We start from the raw sequence: 17975 nt of genomic DNA on the forward strand, positions 1-17975 counted from the left end.
CTTCTCGGCATATCCAATGGATACTGGGTACAGCTAGAGGTGTATTAAACTTTCGAAAGTGTTGCCGTGGAATAGAAGAGCTTAATAAGTGTCACTAAGCATTTGCAATATTAAAAACATCATTAATATGTGTTTCAGATTATCATGGCACGTGCTTGTGTTTTGCAATTAAATAGGTATTTAAACATGGTTTACTTGTACATAGAAATTAAATATTCATTTAAACGCCTAATAAAAAATATAAAAAATTTCACCGGCCATCCCATTAGCCACAATCAACCAATCGTGCTACCCTTCCATTTAAAAAAACGATATACATCCGATCTGCGACTATTAAAATAGCACCAAAATACCGCTGGCAGCGCATTTTAGGCGCAATTAAGAGGAGAGGCAACTGCGGTCAGCTGGCCGAGATTAAGTGGACGACACCCGCAATTGATTCACCTCAAGATTATCTAAATTAGAGACTAGCCGATCGCAAGTGGGTCTGTGGGTCTGGGGATTTGCTGAATAATTTGCCAGTCAAGTTGAGTCAAGTTGTTCGCATTTCAACAGATTTCGCGCCTGACACTTTGAACACCCGTTTCGTCATGTCGGCATGTCACAAAGTCTTCGGGCTGATATACATTTGCTGCGTTAGACATGGCCAAAATAGAACTGCCAAAATAGCCGCGCACTGGTCAAGTATTTTTAAAACAATGTTTTTTATGCTCGCATGCAGAAAGCCAAACCGCCGAGCGGCCAAAAGGCGCTTCCTCTCTTTTTGCACATAAACAAAACGGCGCTGAAATAAAAAGATAATATTGACACGTAACGCAAACATTTCATTCATTGTTTCAACTTTTTTCGGCAATCGCAATTGTTGCTGTTTAGTTTTTGGCGCTGTATAAACAATTCATTTGAGTTATATGACCACAGGCATGGCCTTATGTGTGAATGATGGCCGATTTGTGGGCTATTCAGTGGCCAGAAGAAGGAAATACCAAAGCAAACACTTCCTCCGGGCCAGCACTTAATTTAAATTAATTATTAGCATTGATTTCAAAGCAAATAAAGGCAACAAATGTACATGAAGAAAGCTCAGCAGATTCAGAAACCCCAACGAAAAGCTCTTCAAATCAAACGACTGAACTCAGCCAAACTGCTCCCTCACTTTTTCGGCGAAAACTCCTTATGTCTGCGGCTGTCGTTTTACAAATTGATAAACTTTTCAGTTATCAGTGCTTATGTATCTTTCTGGTCCAAGCCCTCATTCCCTCTTAACCTTTGACCCTTTCTCGAGCCTTGCTCCCCTCGCCATTGTTTTCCCTACTGAGTGCCAAACATTTTCCAGGCCGAAAGTTTTTCCTGCTCACATTTGTTTGCTTGGGATTTGCCAAAAGCAGAAGCGCCAAAAAAAAAAACAAAAAAAAAAAAAAGAACCGGGGCCAAAAACTTCAAATATAAAAAGGCAGCACAAATTTTATTGAATTGATTTATTGACTTACTTATTTGGGCGCTCAACGCTCATAGATAAGCGCTGGTTTCTTTGGCCGGGAAAACCTTTTCTCAATTTTCTTTGTTTTCTTGCTGTCAGTTGGCAGCAATAACAAGGGGCCAAAGTAAATATTTAGTTTTCATTTATACAATTTTCCCCAGCCGCGCACTTAGCCTCTTTGTTTGGGGCCAATTTTGTGTTTAACTTCATTGAGGGTTAATGCAAGTCCATAAAAATCTTGTTAATTGAAAAGTAACCAAGGGGATTTACTATCGGCGGCATATTGTGTTATTGATAAAAGTACCAACAATTTAAGCTGGATGCTCTGCTAAACTCCCAAGTACTTTAACTTTTATTTTTGCAATTTTGGTAATCGATCAGGTAATCGATCGTAATTAAAAATAAACACAGTACCAAATAAGCTCAACAATTTGTTCAGGTTCTTAACTTCGGCAAGTTATAATTCTGTACACTCGTGATACCATTATGAAATAATAAAATATACTTGTGCCCTGGCAAAAATAGAATTTAGGCTAAAAAAGTGAAACTCAAGCAGGTATTTGCCCTCGGGGATGGGAAGAAGTTCAGTCACTCGGTAATTCAAAAAACCAATTGGCAGCTTGTCTACAAAGACCTCGCCCTAAATAATTTCACAGTTGGTAAATTATACAGGAAGGGTACTTCATTTCACTTACCGTAAAAGGACATGAGTGGTTTACATTAGAATAACTGGCAAAGGAGTCAAACAAAAATTTTAGGACCGGGTTTGATTTTTGATTTTTAAGAAATCTGCATGCATCTACTGTGATGTTGTAGAGAAAAGGCTTGTATCCATTGAGTCGTTTCCACAATATACAATTAACCTTTAAGTAGTGAATTATCATTATAAAGTAATTCAATCATGTTTTTTAATTGAATTACCTTAATGCTCGTTAACGAAATTTGATGCAACTTATATTTTCCGGAAAGATATTTGTAGCTTCGATTGATGGACTTTAAGTAACAGTACTCATATTCACCCATTTTCATATCAAAAGAAGTACAGTTTATGTTCGTAAATTCAAATAAAGATTTGGTCTTGAACAAATTTTAGTATTAGACATTTTTTTTAAATTTATTTTGTAATTTTACTTACTTCCATGACTGAATAAAATATCAAAACGGACAAAATTAGAAACTTTTCCTTGACGCTCATCTTCCAATTTTGTTTACCAACTGAGTACTGAATTTTTTAGTGCTGTAACTTTCAATTGATGATTGAAATTATATTCGTTTGAGTGATTTGGCTAGTTTGGCCTAAACACATTGAAATAAATCAGTTATCAGATCATAAAGTAATAATTATGACATTTAGAAGAGCGGATTAAATATTTTAAATTTATTGTGCGTTTCAAATCAGCTTTTGAAGCAAACATATATACAACTTTTATATGATTCTCTTTATTATTATGATGTGCAGTAATAGTACCAACCATTTAAGCTGAATGCTCTGCCAAACTCGCAAGTACTTTAACTTTTATTTTTGCAGTTTTAATAATCGATCGTAATTTTTTTCAGGTAATTTATTTAGGTTCCTAACTTCGGTAAGTTATGATTCTGTGTACTCTTGAAACCATTATGAAATAATAAAATGGACTTGTAGCCTTGCAAAATTAGAATTTAGGGTAAAAAAATGAAACTCAAGCATGTATTTGCCCTCGGGCACGGGAAGAATTTCAGTCACCCGGTGATTCAAAAAACCAATGGGCAGCTTGTCCACATATAAATCGCCCTAAATAATTTTATAATTGGTAAATCATACAGGAAGGGTACTTCATTTCACTTACCGAATACGGACATGAGTGGTTCAAATTAGAATAACTGCTAAATGAGTCGAAGAGAAATTTTATGACCTGGTTTGTCTTCTTATTTTTTAAAAATTTGCAAAACTCGAATGTTATGTTGTAAAGAAAAGGCTTGTATCCATTGAACCGCTTCCACAACATACAATTAATCTTCAAGAAGGTGAATTATTATAATGAAATTCCATCAGCATGTTTTTTAATTGAATTACCTTCATGTGCGTTAACGGAGTTTGATGCAACTTAAATTTTCCGGATGCATACTTGTAGCTTCTATTAATTGACTTTAAGTAGCAGTACTCATACTCTCCCACTTTCATGTCAATAGAACTACAGTTTATGTTCGTAAACTCAAATAGTGATTTGGTCTTGAAAAAATTTTAGGATTACGTATTTTGCTTAAATTTATTTGTAAATTTACTTACTTCCAGGACTGAATAAATTATCAAGACGGACAAAATTAGAAACATTTCCTTGGCGCCCATCCTGCAATTCTGGTTACCAGCCGAGAACTGAATTTTTTAGTGCTGCAACTTTCAATTGGAATATATGATTGATTTGGCGAGTTTGGCCGAAAACACATTGAAATAAATCACTTATCAGATCGTAAAGTAATAATTATGACATTTAGAAGAGCGGCTTAATCATTTTTAATTTTTTGTGCGTTTAAAATAAGCTTTTAAAGCAAACATATATACCACGTATATATGATTATCTTCATTATTAGTATGAATAGTACGCATGAATAGTACCAACCATTTAAGCTGAATGCCTACTCCCAAGTACTTCAACTTTTATTTTTGCAATTTTGATAATCGATCAGGTAATCGATCGTAATTAAAAATAAATACAATACCAAATAGGCGTAGCTATTTTTTCAGGTTTTTAATTTTTACTGAAAACATTCGATAAGTTATAGTTCTGTACACTTTTGACAACATTATGAAATAGTAAAATAGACTTGTATGCTCGCAAAAATAGACTTTAAGCGAATTAATCGAAACTCAAACAGGTAATTACCCTCGGGGATGGGAAGAATTTCAGTCACTCGGTGATTCAAAAAACCAATTGGCAGTTTTTCCACAATTAAATCGCTCTAAATAATTTTATAGTGGGGTAAATAGTACTAGGATATTTAATTTTACTTACCGTATAGGGACATGAGTGGTTTATATTCGAATAACCGGTAAATGAATCAAAGATATATTTTAAGACCGGGTTGGATTTTGGATTTTCAATAAATCTGCATGCATCTACTGTAATGTTGTAGAGAAAAGGCCTGTATCCATTGAGTCGTTTCCACATTATAAAATTAAGCTTTAAGTAAGTGAATTATCATTATCATGAAATTTCATCAGCCTGTTTATTAATTGAGTTACCTTCATGATCGGTAACGGAATTTGATGCAACTTATATTTTCCGGAAACATATTTGTAGCTTCGATTTATCGACTTTAAGTTGCAGTACTCAAATTCTCCAATTCCCATGTCGAAAGAAGTACAGTTTAGGTTCGTAAATTCAAAGCGTGAATTGGTCTTGAAAAAATGGTAAGATTACATATTTTATTGAAATTTATTTTGCAAATTTACGTACTTCCATCACAAAATAAAATATCAAAATAGCCACAGTCAGGAAAATTTGCTTGGCGGTCATCTTCCATTTTTGGTTACCAACTGAGTACTGAATTTTGTGTGCTGGAACCAAAATGACGACCGTATTTAATTACAGTTGCCATATATGATCGATTATAAATTCATTGGAGTGGTTTATTTGTTTGGCTTAATAACAGATTGAAATACATCGCTATTCAGATAGTGAAGTAATAATTATGGCTTGAAAAAACGATTTAAATATTATTAATTTATTGTGCGTTTCAAAAGCAAGCAAATACATAATTTATATATTTGTATCCTTTTATTAGTATGATGTATAATGTTCAGCAATGGCGATCTAATCGAGTAATGCTAATTCACCTTTTTTAAATAGAAATGACTTTAAGTCAACAACGTTGTTGTAGAGCTTTGTTATTGGCGTTTGTAGGGTTACAAAAATGGTGTAGTATTTATTTATCAGGGACCCGTCCACCAATCGATTACTTCGTTTTGGCAGCCGTTTTGGGCAGTTTTTGGCCTTTCTGGGCCAGGTCAATACCTACGATGTGAAGCAATCTATCGTCATGCTCATCACGTTGGGCGCATTAATTTTCACACATGATAACCCGGCAAACCGATCGATTTCCCCGAATTGCTGTGGGTAATGCAACTGCCGCTAGATTTGCTTTATATGAGCTGCAAATTGGTTGCTCACGTAAATGATTTTCATTTTCCAATCATAACATTACGCGTGCCTGCACTGCCAATACTCACCTGCCAGGGAAAATATCTGGAAATCCGGTGAGCTGAGGGAATCCGTAAACATTTGCGGCACTCACCATTTGGCTGCCGCTGATTACAATGCGGCGAATTGAATTAACATATTGGCCGGCGGGCGGAATTATGGCGAAAGCCCTGGATATGGCTTAAACTGTCTACAAATAATTTTCCGATGGGCGGTGGCTGGTGGGTGGTGGTTGGTAGAGATTGCCATTATTTATGGGAACCGTGGACGACTTGTTTGCTTTTTGTTAATGACGAGGCGAAAGTATAAAGCACAAAGTGCCGACAATTGGCAGCAGCTGAAACAGGAGCAGGATCCGAAGGATCCAAAGGATCCCGGGCTGGGAAGCTCGCAAAAAAGTTAATTAAAAGTGCAATCAAGCAGCAGCCCGGACCGCAGAAAGAAAGAGACGGGTAGGGGGCCTGAGAGAGAGAGGGGGATGGTAGGGCATCAGGTCCTGAACGTTGCTGACATTTTGCCTGCAACGGAGGCGACAAAAAATGGATGGAGAAAAGCAATTTCCACACTGCGAACATATTTTTAAATGAGCGAAGGGATAGAATCAAATATGCATAATATCGATTGGAAATTAAAGTATTCTTTTAGACTCCCTTTTATTTCAGGAAACATTTATTGATGTTTATGCTCTGATTTGTGCTCAGTCCCATAGTCTTGTTTTAATACTTAAATATGCATAATTGTGGAAATACAAATTCCTAATCTTACTTTTTTCCGGTGCATCCGAGCATGGCGGGGTCATGTGTAGCACGTTGTATATAAGTTCCATCTCAAATACGAGCACGTCCAGGTGGGTGGGATTGGGATTGGGAGTTGAGGAGTGGGGGTTGTGCCTACCTGGCGCATCGCACAAATTGCTGCAATTACAGACGCCATAAATTATAACAACTTAAAGCTTAGGTAAACGAGCAAAGCCAGAAAATGACAAGAGGAGTAAGGAAGCGGAAGCGGAAGGGTGAATGAGATGAGATGGGACTTTGGAAAATGCATTTAATTGATTTCACTGCTCGTCCTTGGCTTTTCTTGACAGGCAATATCATTTTTATTGCTTCTCATTCCCACGAGCATTTTTCCAGAACTTTTTTCAGGTGCCAAAGTTCCCTTGATTATGATTTATGCGATGGAATTGGAGACGGTAAAATAAATTCATGAGTTCGAACCTGGCAAGATTAATATATTAGTTGTAGTTCATCCGCTCGTGGGTCATTCGACACGTTGCCTGCGAATTTATTTTTGAAGATTATAAAACTTTTGTATAGAACTCCTTCCTATTGGTGAATACAATTGAGGTGCACAGAACACTCTGTTCAATGTTCGAATAAGTGTGTCTGAACCTAAAACCCCCATCGCATGGGCAATTCTTGTGGTTTTTGAACTGTCAACACACCAATTAATTACCCATTAGGACCGCTTCGTTGTGGACCCACTGAATGCCTCCGATGACTGCGGTTGTCATAATTACTGGCCCCATCGCTCAGTTCAACTGCCTGGACATCTACATCTGGTACACGGAGTTGCAGGTTGTGCTTTTATTCGGGCCCAAGATCGGCATCCCTTTGGCTCAGGGTCCCTGTAGTTAATGTGCCATAAAAGACGTAGACAGGCGAAAATATATCGAGTAATTACGAACTCTGACCTTGGTAGTGAGTGGTTCTCAGCATTTGATTCAATTTCCGCTGAGTTTTGCTTGCGGGCGACCAATTAAAAATAATTTAATAGCCCGTTGTAATAATTCCGTTTCCACTTCTTGGCTCCGGCAATTTTAATGGCCATACCTCTTGGGTTTTACTGTGTGGCGTGTCTCGCGTCTTCTCCTAGTCTGCAAATCACATTTATTTATTAAATCTAATTGCATTTTCCGGGCTGGGTGATGGAAAAATCGCTCGAAAAGGCAACTGACAGCTGTGGTTTGTCTTGCAAACATTTTGGTATTCAAAGCTAAGAATAGATAGGATATCATGGTGCTACCCCTTTCCTAGAATAATACTATTACGAATAATTTATAGATTTAAACCAATGCATTGATTCAGTCAGTTCAGTCAAGTATCAAATTTTGGGTAAAAGCGAGAGATACTCGGCATTTCAATTACAAATTGAACTTGCTCTTCCAATTCCATTTTCCCAGTTCCCGAAATGATATTTCTGTGTTTTGGTCTTGTGTGCCGTGCACTTTGCAACAGCTGCAGATGAAAATTGCAAATGAAACTTAGCCGTGCTCAGCTGAAGTAAGCTGAAGTGGAGAGGAGTAGACTGGAGTCCTGTGAAGTCCTGTGAACTGGAGTGGGGTAAGCAGGACTTGCAAGTGCCTCTGAACTGGCTTCAGATCCTACGGTCGATGCACAAATCAACGTTAAGAGCATGTAACTCGCTCACTCACACACACACACACGCGCACACACACGAGCATAGAGTCCTTTGGGTGGCCTTTGCACTTGTGATGGTGTCAAAGTTGCATGTTATTGCATCAACATTATTTCTTCCTCTCCGAACATGCGCTGGTGCGCGTGGATGTGCGCCATAAAGTACACTGGTATGGGTGCATGTTTACAACTTGAATTTGGGTGCAACACAACACATGTACAAGCTGCAATTAGAACAAATAACTCTCACTAGCTTTAATAGCTGCCATTGGAGGGTAATTAAGGCCGACCCATATCTATAATCCAAAGTATATCATGTCTTATTGGGTAAATATAAAAAACAATCAGGAGTATTTATTTGAGCCACCAATAATTTAGCTCTGTTATACTTATTTATCTTACACTACAACTATCCTTTACTGTTTATTCTACATAATTTTACCCTAATAGAAAGAAAAATACATTATGGACAATCAAGGGTAATTCTCAGCTTTTGCTGAGAGCTTTTGCCTTCTAAACGCCTGATATCCACCCTAATTTCCAGATATATGTACGAGTATACACGAATTTGCAAATGTTTTCGGCTTTGAGGTTTCTTTGCGGTGTGCCCCTGCTATCGGTTTTGGCCACAACTTTTTGCCATCATCGTACACTGATTAATTGCATTTCAAGTGTTTGGGGGCGTGGGCAGAGTTCGGAGGTCAGCAGTGCAACCACAAGTGCAAACGAGCCAATTCATTAGCACCATTCGACACAAAATCCGAATTAACCCCATCTCGGACAACCCGTCCGTCCGGTGAAGTCGGAAACTCACTTTTAAAATTGCTCATAAACTTTTTCAATTTCAGCGGGCGCAAAAAAAATATTGGCGGAAGCGGTGGAACCGGAAAACCGGAAAAACAAGCAACTTGCCGGAGTGCTTAACCAACATGCTGAAAATGTAGACATCAACCGCACACGAAGCGACCGCCCCAAATGAAGTGGAACTTCTGAGGGGCCACTAGCCCCCAATGAGCCCCCTCGAAATCCCTCTGTGGCAGCTATTTTATGCGCAATGCGTGCCCCGACTGCATGGCTGGAAAAACACAAATCGAAGATGGAGTGGAGTGCCAACAATCGGCAACAAAATCGGAAAAACAAGGTCGATTCCCTTGCCCAACGCAAGGAGTCAATTGTTTTTCAGTCCCTTGGGTTAGAATGTGGGCAACATATTATTGTCATCCGATGATGCCGCAAATTTAATACAAATCCATGGAACTTTCAAGTTTGATGTTTCATGTTCTTTCTGCCACTAATGTATATACTCAAAAGGACATTCAAAATTCGAGGGGTTTTATGTCACATCTGGGGGAAAAATATATAATCAATTAATTGTGTGTCTATCGAATTGTGTATGCACTGCTCACGCAATATAAAAGTGCCATCATGGACCGCAAAATCATCATTACCATCAGAGCCATTCCCCAAACTACCCAAGGGTCTGCTCCTCCGATTCCCAGACTGCTTTTCCACCTTCCTGACTGGCACAACTTTAATGCTCTACACCTTTTCCGTGTGGCAACATCGTACACTTTTGATGGGAAAAGTTTAATAGCTTTCGACAATAAAACTTCACCTATTATGTAACAAAGCCCGGAACTGAACAGAACGCTTACCGCCAACGACTCCATCGCTTTCCCATCCCTCGCCGCCAGGTTCCTGTCGATCGACTCACGGACTAGTGGTGCACTGAGAGAAAGATGTACAACATAATATAACAAACGGAGAATATGTTACTAGGAGAGGAGGGTATGTGCACAATCAAGGTATGTGGTTTATAACCTTCAAACCGAAGGTTTATATTTAAGTTTCCTAATTGTATCTGCCAGTGTATTGGTAGTATCTTGACTACCACCATACTTTATTGGCTGCTACCAAAGAGGCACTGAAATAGACAAGAAATCGGGGAGAAGTCCCAATTTGAATGCAGCACATGAGGGGCCGACGGCCCCTAAAGTTCCGTCCTTAGCCCCCTGATGCCAAGGCTCCCCACCCTTAACCCCCAACCCCCACTCATCCATTGGCACTCCGCAATTCCAAACGCAATCCCTTTGGGGGCCTGGCTTTTATTGCGCGCTGGCTCATTGCCTTCCAATATTAAATTTCGGCTTAGCAGCCGGGTTAAAGGTTCTGTTTCTTAGCTTTTCCTGTGTGGGTTATCTTCGACTTTCCATCTGGCCATGTTTACTTTGGCGCCCCGCTGAATGGCTCTATTTTCCCGATCATCTGAGAATGGGCATGCATATAATTAAATTTTTGTGAATGTTTATTAAAATTGTTTGGGCCGAAAGTTTGCAGCTTTTTAATGAAAAAATTGCTCTTACAGGCGTGGAAAAGCGAAAGCTAGTCGAGGATAAAGTTTTTTGCTGCCAAGTCACTAATGTTGTTTTACTTCTTTCCTGCGCTCAGGCATTAAAATACTTGGGCATTACTTTTTGCCTGATGAAGGAAACAATTTGCATTGCAAACGGCAGAAAAGCGAAATGTAAAATTGATTATCATTATAATTGTAAATTGTGAATTGTAAATTGCTTTCCGAGTCGACATTATAAGTTATACCCGCAAATCCCCTCTGTATCTCGATTTGTGACACAGTGGCAGGAGAGGTACTCAATTCTGATTTCACATAGTTTTCTTCTCGGTCAGGGAAAATTCAATTTCGACAACTCATGCGTTTAATAAGCTTTTCCTTTCTGTTTTCTATATTGAAACGGGCAATGGGAAGAGCGGGGATACTGAGCCAGAAACATATCCTTTAACCCATTTAAGTTATCCAAGCCCCGCAGCTGTCACAGTCTGGCGATTTTGGGTCCTTTGTCTTTGGATTTCCTCCTTTTCCCCAGCCGTGTCGAAGGTCAGCAGCTTCTGTCGGACGTGGGCACACATTCACCCAAATCGAGTGACACCACCACAATGGAGCCCTTACTGCAAAATTTATTGTTTCCCAATATATGCAAAATATGTCGGTACTCCGTGTGTGAGACTTACGATTCAATCTCACCCATTTAGGGGCTCAGTACAGCTGAACCGATTACTTACTGACTTGGAATGGCTGAGAGTATATGTTAGATTGACATTAATCTATTGTTAATTACGCGGAACAATAAATTCCTGAGATACCCCAAACCGCTAGGATAACTGACGTGCTTAGAACTCTATCTTTGGCATTTCCCTGAAAGGTTTTCAAAATTCCTGATTTCAGTAAGGGGTAAAAATATTCCGTGATGCAGGAGCAGTTTCCCAGCCATGTCCTTGGAAACCCAAACTCAATGAGTGTCTGTATTGCGGTTGTCGCAATTGAATGTGTCCTGTTATTGCTGCTGATGCTGATGCTGCTCCTGCGACTCCTGGCAGCAGAGTTTTGACACAAAATGTGAAATTTGTCCGTCAGTCGCTGGGGAAATTTCGTCCTGTTCGAGGTGTATCCTTATCGGAGCTCGGAGTTGGGGAATGTCCTGGCACACGTGCTCGTGATGCGAGTACAACGGTATCGTTTGCCGCAGTGCCGCTTCCAACAATGACAAACATATTTCCAAACTCAGCCCTTCGCATTTGTGGTCCTTGTTTGCCTTTTCGAGTGGGGCAACTTTACACATTTGGCAGTTTATTTATAGCCTCACATCCTGGATGGGGGCCCAAAGTTTATGCCAGTGCAATATCATGAAGTAAAGCAACTTTGCGGAAATTCGCAAAGTTGGGTGGGCTTTGTGGGTGCAATAAAATGAGCTTAGAGATGGCCTAAAACTTGAATTTGGTGCGGCCCGATCGAACTCATTTGGGTGTGTTGCTGGCTCCTTTGAATTTAAGAGAAAATCAATTTCGTACGTTGTCAGGGAGCAAGTTTTAAGTATAATTAATTACGCAGTTAAGCTTTTAAGTTGCATTTATGTGAATGCTTAGACCTAAAATCAGCTTTTATAAAGTGGCTCAAGCTGTTATCTTTTTAATGTGCTCTAATTGAATCATTCATTTGCGTGTTACATGTGTTAGATGTGTTTTTCCTAAGTATATACTTCTGCATAAACCCGGAAAAGCCCATCTGTTTGTTAGTCAAACGGGCGAAATAACGCTGTTTAAAGAGCCTTTGCTGCGGAAGCTTTGCAGATGGAAAACAGATATGATTACCGCAATAATATTCGCCATTGTTGATTCAATTCGATGCGACGCGGTTGTTTTCATTGGGGGAAAGTGTTGCTGATCGATTCATTTAAATGGCTTTGAAATGCGAGCTGTGTCGTGGTTTTGGCTTACTAATTGTTTGCCCAGCCCCGTCTGCTCAGTTGACTTGGGAAAGCTTTTGTCTCGAAAGGTTAGACAAGTAGTGGGCCAAATTAAATGTTATCAGACATGGGACAAATCGGTCTGACAAAGAATACGAAATCCAATTTATTCGTCTGACAATTGTCCTGCTGAAGGGATCAATATCAATGGGCTGAATGTGTGTCTGCCTTTCTTTTGCAATCGAAAACTGCACTGGGAGTTCATTTTACGCTCTGCCAACTGCAATTGGCCCAAAAGCACTTGACCATGCCCTCAAAATCAAACAAACTTATGCAAATGCGAAGCCACCGAGTTTGTTGTTCCTGTGCAATTTAAATGCGTTTAGCGTTTAAAAGTTGAAATCGCTTCCTATTATGATGCTATTATAGTAAGGACGAAATTCGGTAAGCGGCTTAACTGAATTTTCCAACTGGCGACAACACACACAAAACAAATTTCAAACTATGTATTTACTTAAGGCATCAGGCATCAGGCATCAGATTGTGTTGCCATTGTTGCTCGCCCTGCTCGGCATTTTGGCTGAAAAAATAAGTTGACACATTTTCTGATTGTTTACAAATTTGGGCAGTCATGCAGAAGCGGTCGGTGCTTGGTCCTTAGTCCTTGGTCTTTCGGAGGCCCTGCCAGGACCTTGCCAGGACCTGCCTGCTCGCCAAAACTTAATCCAAACTTTGCATAAAGGCATGTGGCAGGGATTTATATCCACTACACTATAGGTTTTTCGGCTCTTCTTGCCTATGCTTGTGTGTGTGTGTGAGTGTGAGTGTGTCTGTGTGGTGGGAAAAACTTGGCCTGGAATGAAGGGTTAGTTTTCGTTCGTTTCATTTGCGAACAAAAACGCAAACATGAAAGCAAAGATTTAGTGCGTGTCGGCATGAACTTGGATTGTCTGCAGATGTATTGTTGGGATTTTCCGGGGGCAGACAATGATATTCCTGGTGAGTTTCTTACGAGAAGCATCTTTTACCAATTCGTTTGCGAGTTTAAACCCATGCCGCTGGCCAGGCAATGAATATTTATGGTTCCTGAATATCCAGTATATCCATGAGTGTGCCTATGTACATAGGTGGAGCAAAAGGGACCAGGTGTAGCTCTCCGTTTAGCAAGGTTTTCCACATCTGACAAGCTCGACATTTTAAAAGGGAAACTACGTTAATAAAACATTGTCTAAAGATTCGAAATCCATTAGCCTTTACTAGTGGCTATTTTGTTGTATTGGAATTCGAAAGCTGGGAAGGGTTCTTCTCTAACCTTTTCCCCAGTTTTATTAATTATTCATCTATCAAAAGGCCAATGTAGGTGTAATTAAACATTTGGAAGAGTTCAGTTCAAGGGTCCATTCTAGTGTCATCGCCTTATTAACCTAAGCGAACCTTCACCCACTTTTCCCACAACTATGTGCCAATGCTCGTCAAACTTTTCGCAGCCCACAAACCTCAAGTTACCTGCCCCGGAATGCCGCTGTCCCCGAACAACTCAAAGTTCCCAGGAATTCCCAAAAGTAGGCAACAATATTAATTGGAAATCACAATCATGGCAGACTGTTTCACACCTACACGTGTGCGTTTATGACATTGATTGCCCGCACGCACACTTAGGCGCACTCTTGCTGAAACCGAAACCGAAGCCGAAACAGAAACCCAAGGATTAATTAAATAATTTATATGGGCTTTTGTTTGGTCGTAAGTTGATTAAGCCGTGCCGGTCCACTCAAAAGCGCATAAGGGACGTGTGTGCGTGTGACAGCTCCTATATGAGCGAATTGCACAAATTGCCGAGCAGTTAATGATAGACAAACGTTTGGGCCACGTTCGACTTGACTCCATTGACTCGATTCCATTGACTTGGCCAAATGTCACTGACACCGCACAAAGGCAAACCTCGGGGATGGCGGGCCTTTGATTAGCCGTTGATATCCGAGGGGCGCAGACACGCGATAACACGTGCCAATTAGAGCTGCGAAACACCTGAGCTGAACCCTGGTGAGACCTCATTGTCGGATAATTGCGCCAAATGCCATCAGTGCCCAGTTGGCTATGAGCTAAATTTAGACGAATCTCTGTGGACCTTTCAGCGCCCTAGCCATTTAAATTTAAATTAATAGCATTTAATTAGCCAGCTGGGCGATTGGCTTGATTGGAGTGCTGATTGTGTGCTAATGTTTTCGCATTTGCACCTAATTGTTGTCACCATCCGCCCAAGCAAACATGGCGAATTAATAAGCCAATATTTGACCAATCAAATGGGAAAACGATACATTTTATATTTATTAATATGAATGTGTTGACGCTACCACCTTTGATGAACGAGGCCTGACGGCAGGACTTTATCAAAGGATTTTTTCCTCATTTTATTTAAATGAAATTCAGCCAGTAGCTGTCAACCCTCAATAAACAGGAAATACTTCCAGGGTTAGCGCCCACTCATTCGAGCTGCGAAAGTGGCCGAACTTTCTATCACTGCTGGGGCATTAGTGGAATGTGCTGCCAATGAAATTTTAATCAACTCGAATGGGGTGGCGGCTTCAAAGGCTCAATTAGGCCGGCGAAAAGAGTCCGAGTCAGTGGGACTTCCGCAGACGGAGGACATTTGGCGGCTGACTGTGTTTAAGTGCGACAAGCGGATATCCGGCCGCCGTTCAATGGAAAACATCATTCAAGTGAGCGATAACAAACAGGGCCAAACACAGTGGAATAAAACAAAACAGCACAGCCGCAGACAGCTGAATGGAAAATGACAAAACACGACTTGAAATTTGACGTGCGCGGAAAGTCAGGGGTGCCTTTAGCTCGCCATTTTCCGGCTCTCCCCCAGCACCACTTCCACTTCTACTTTCTACTTTCCCATCTCGAATCTCCCATTTATTCATTTTCCCCAGCAGCAATAGCAGCAGAAATAGGAGGAAGCCCGCCGAGAGCAGCAACATTGTTTTTAATATCCGCTAAAATTGTTGTTTATACAATGTCGCTGGGAATGAGCCGCATAGTTGTCCCACGCCCTCGTCCTTTACTGCTATTGTGGCAATGGTTGTTGCACGTTTTTGTTGCTGCTCCTGCTGCAAGCATTTGCGGTCGGCTTCGGGGCTTCGGAGCTTTTGGGGCAGCTCTGTTGGCGGCATCCGCGTGGAGCTGCAATAATGCAAATTGTAGTTGATTGCCCCGCCCGCAATGCCACACCAAATTGTAACTTAAGGCATTTGCATTTTGTCTTTTCCGGCGAATATTTCAGCGCAAAAAGTTCAGCGCGAAGCGAAGGAAAAGGCAAAATGGGATTTAAGTTCCAGGAAGGAACAGGTCATAAGTTTGGCCATTTAACACCATTGTATTGTACATGCAATTGTTTAGTTTTAAACAAAAATACACAAGCTTTGTGTTTAGAATAAGTAGTAGGGTTTTGTGTTGGTCTTATCCTAGTTTAACAAAATCACTGCTATGTAACTCTGAAACTTTTCATCTTTGACCTCATTTTTCAAGTAGCCCTTCAAATTTCAACACAAAGTTAAAAAAAATATCGTGGCCATGTCTCTAATGCAACTTTAATGTCCTACCAGCCGCAGCACGAGTGAATGCTTAAACTCTGACTGAGTTTAGTTTCCACTCGGTGACCCATGACCCCTTGTCCCTTTCCAACCGGAAAAGTTGCCCCAACAGCTGCAACTTGTGAAACTTTTGACTTTCGGTTTTACTCCGTTGGGGATTTTCTATGCAGGTTTTTCAGTAATTGAGTATAATGGTGCATTAATTATTTACAATTGTTTCGAATTGGTGAAACAAAAGTTATAAATACTTTCACGATTAATTAATACATTTGTTCGTTTTCTTGGCAACTTATAGAGATGGTCTGCTTTCTACCGCCAGATGGCCCCTCGAAATTGAAAAGTTTTTGTTCGCAGGTCCAATGATTTTCATTTAAATTGCGCGCATATTTTACATATTGTAAAAGCACTCATTTAATATTTAGATTACTTAAATTGCTTATTACTTATTTTTAGTCTAGATATCTATTTATATTTGTATAATAAATTTTTTTATTTATGTATTCCTATAATAAAGAGGAGTCCTTTTTTCTAAAGAACTACGTATTTATTTAGTAGCACTTCGTGTTTAGATAACTTCACACATGTTCAAGTTAACAGAAATTCCAATTAGTACAAAAAGAAGCACACAAACGAGGGTGTGCATGCCTAAATAGCAAAACTTCAGGCATTCGACTGTGTACATATAAGAATTCTTTCAAATGTAATTTGCATGTGGAGCGAGAGCAAGTGCTTTGGCCGTATTTAACTTGAAATATTTACTGGACGACCTACCACCCATAGCCAAAAAAGCGTCTGGCAAATTATGCAAAGTCAGCTGAAACTAAACGAATGCTAAAATGTGTAGGCCTCAGTGCGTATACTTAATTAACTACAAGCTGGACACGTGCCACAAAAAAGCTACAGGAGAGTGAACCATTTTTTGGGTTGGTAGGAGAAAACTTAGGTTTGGGACCCAAAGACTGATTTTTGTAAATATTTAGTTAGGCCGGAGAACTTTCGTTGCGAAACTAATTAAATACGTAGTTTGATTTCGAACCGGAAAGTTCGGGTCTGCAGTAAAGTTGTGCAAATATAGGCCGATGTTCCATGAATGCAATTTTAAGGCAGGACCTTTATTATTTGCACAATGCTGCAAAAGCGCAATGCACACAAAAGTGGGTGAATGCAAGATTTCAGCAGGATTTCGGTTGAAAGTAGAAGCCCTAGTGCAAACATTGTGCTTCGGCCACAAAGTAATCAAATTTTACTGCTGAAATGGGAGGGGAGGTGCGATTTGTCACTTGGCAGCCAAGTTTGCTCTTCTGGTTTCTGGGCCAACACGTCGTATACGCAGTATTCCTATTTATATTTCCATTTCCATTCCCATTTGCATGTTGCATTGGCAAGCAAATATAAACGACTATTTATTGCATCCGAATTGATTTGCCATGTAGCCCAGCAATTTCAATTTGTGTGCCAGTTTTATTTTCTATCCGTGTCCAAGTCCCTATGGGTATCTTTTAATTAAGGCAAGCTGTACGCTGGAAAGGTCACTTAATTAATATTGATTACAATGGTCTTTGAATAGACTTTTATCCCAGTAATGCATCCTGCATTCATCGCCCTTAATTGACAGGGGATTATCATCCTCTAACCGCTTTTCCACAGCTCATGTTCGCTTCACATCTCATTCATGGCTAATAAAGCTTGCTCCAGCTTCTCGTAGCTGGAAAAACAACATTTAAAATGGAATTTTTTCGTTTGCATGAGCGGGAAATTCTTCCATCCCTTCGCTGTTGAGAATTCCAGCGAAATTTCTAAACACACATCTTCCTTACTCGTGCTCGACATCCCTGGCATATGCGTTTGTCATTTCCATGATTTAGCTCTGCCTCTGATCTGGGAAATTGAACCAAAAATTATGCTGCTGCTCGCAAATCATGTTGATTTTTCCCTCTTCAATTATGTGCATTTCCCCTGATTTTTTTGCTGGCACAGCCATTCGAATGCTTTCTAGTTGGTCAGCTGTATGGGGCCTAATTAAGCTGTTGATTAGGGGCTCAGTA

The 17975-nt window shown here is 40.0% G+C and overlaps 3 protein-coding genes across 3 annotated transcripts; all 3 read right to left on the bottom strand.

Annotated features, from left to right (window-relative positions):
- Nucleotides 1-1961: 1961 nt before the first annotated feature.
- LOC26526170 lies at nt 1962-2672 on the bottom strand. The gene is made up of 4 exons (XM_015153881.1): nt 2613-2672; nt 2399-2554; nt 2173-2340; nt 1962-2117 (listed from the first exon to the last, which is right to left on the bottom strand). Exons 1-4 carry the CDS (start codon nt 2670-2672, stop codon nt 1962-1964), a joined length of 540 nt encoding a protein of 179 aa, XP_015009367.1.
- Nucleotides 2673-3092: 420 nt separating this feature from the next.
- Nucleotides 3093-3803, bottom strand: LOC26526272. Its single transcript, XM_015153886.1, has 4 exons — nt 3744-3803; nt 3531-3686; nt 3304-3471; nt 3093-3248 (listed from the first exon to the last, which is right to left on the bottom strand). Exons 1-4 carry the CDS (start codon nt 3801-3803, stop codon nt 3093-3095), a joined length of 540 nt encoding a protein of 179 aa, XP_015009372.1.
- A 455-nt stretch (nt 3804-4258) lies between these two features.
- Nucleotides 4259-4971, bottom strand: LOC6554924. Its single transcript, XM_001981093.1, has 4 exons — nt 4912-4971; nt 4698-4853; nt 4468-4635; nt 4259-4414 (listed from the first exon to the last, which is right to left on the bottom strand). Exons 1-4 carry the CDS (start codon nt 4969-4971, stop codon nt 4259-4261), a joined length of 540 nt encoding a protein of 179 aa, XP_001981129.1.
- Nucleotides 4972-17975: the final 13004 nt, after the last annotated feature.

Source organism: Drosophila erecta, unplaced genomic scaffold (assembly GCF_003286155.1).
Source record: "Drosophila erecta strain 14021-0224.00,06,07 unplaced genomic scaffold, DereRS2 tig00000000-arrow-pilon, whole genome shotgun sequence".
Taxonomy (NCBI): Eukaryota; Metazoa; Arthropoda; class Insecta; order Diptera; family Drosophilidae; genus Drosophila; species Drosophila erecta.

What these genes read in the sequence shown, in the direction of transcription:
- LOC26526272 (XM_015153886.1), bottom strand. Translation starts at nt 3,803, where the DNA reads ATGGGCGCCAAGGAAATGTTTCTAATTTTGTCCGTCTTGATAATTTAT. An exon ending in TAATTTATTCAGTCCTGGAA is followed by an intron (nt 3,687 to 3,743) that starts GTAAGTAAATTT and finishes AATTTTTTCAAG; the next exon opens with ACCAAATCACTATTTGAGTT. An exon ending in CTCCGTTAACGCACATGAAG is followed by an intron (nt 3,472 to 3,530) that starts GTAATTCAATTA and finishes ACCTTCTTGAAG; the next exon opens with ATTAATTGTATGTTGTGGAA.
- LOC26526170 (XM_015153881.1), bottom strand. Translation starts at nt 2,672, where the DNA reads ATGAGCGTCAAGGAAAAGTTTCTAATTTTGTCCGTTTTGATATTTTAT. An exon ending in TTTCGTTAACGAGCATTAAG is followed by an intron (nt 2,341 to 2,398) that starts GTAATTCAATTA and finishes CACTACTTAAAG; the next exon opens with GTTAATTGTATATTGTGGAA. An exon ending in ACCACTCATGTCCTTTTACG is followed by an intron (nt 2,118 to 2,172) that starts GTAAGTGAAATG and finishes GAAATTATTTAG; the next exon opens with GGCGAGGTCTTTGTAGACAA.
- LOC6554924 (XM_001981093.1), bottom strand. Translation starts at nt 4,971, where the DNA reads ATGACCGCCAAGCAAATTTTCCTGACTGTGGCTATTTTGATATTTTAT. An exon ending in TATTTTATTTTGTGATGGAA is followed by an intron (nt 4,854 to 4,911) that starts GTACGTAAATTT and finishes CATTTTTTCAAG; the next exon opens with ACCAATTCACGCTTTGAATT. An exon ending in ACCACTCATGTCCCTATACG is followed by an intron (nt 4,415 to 4,467) that starts GTAAGTAAAATT and finishes AAAATTATTTAG; the next exon opens with AGCGATTTAATTGTGGAAAA.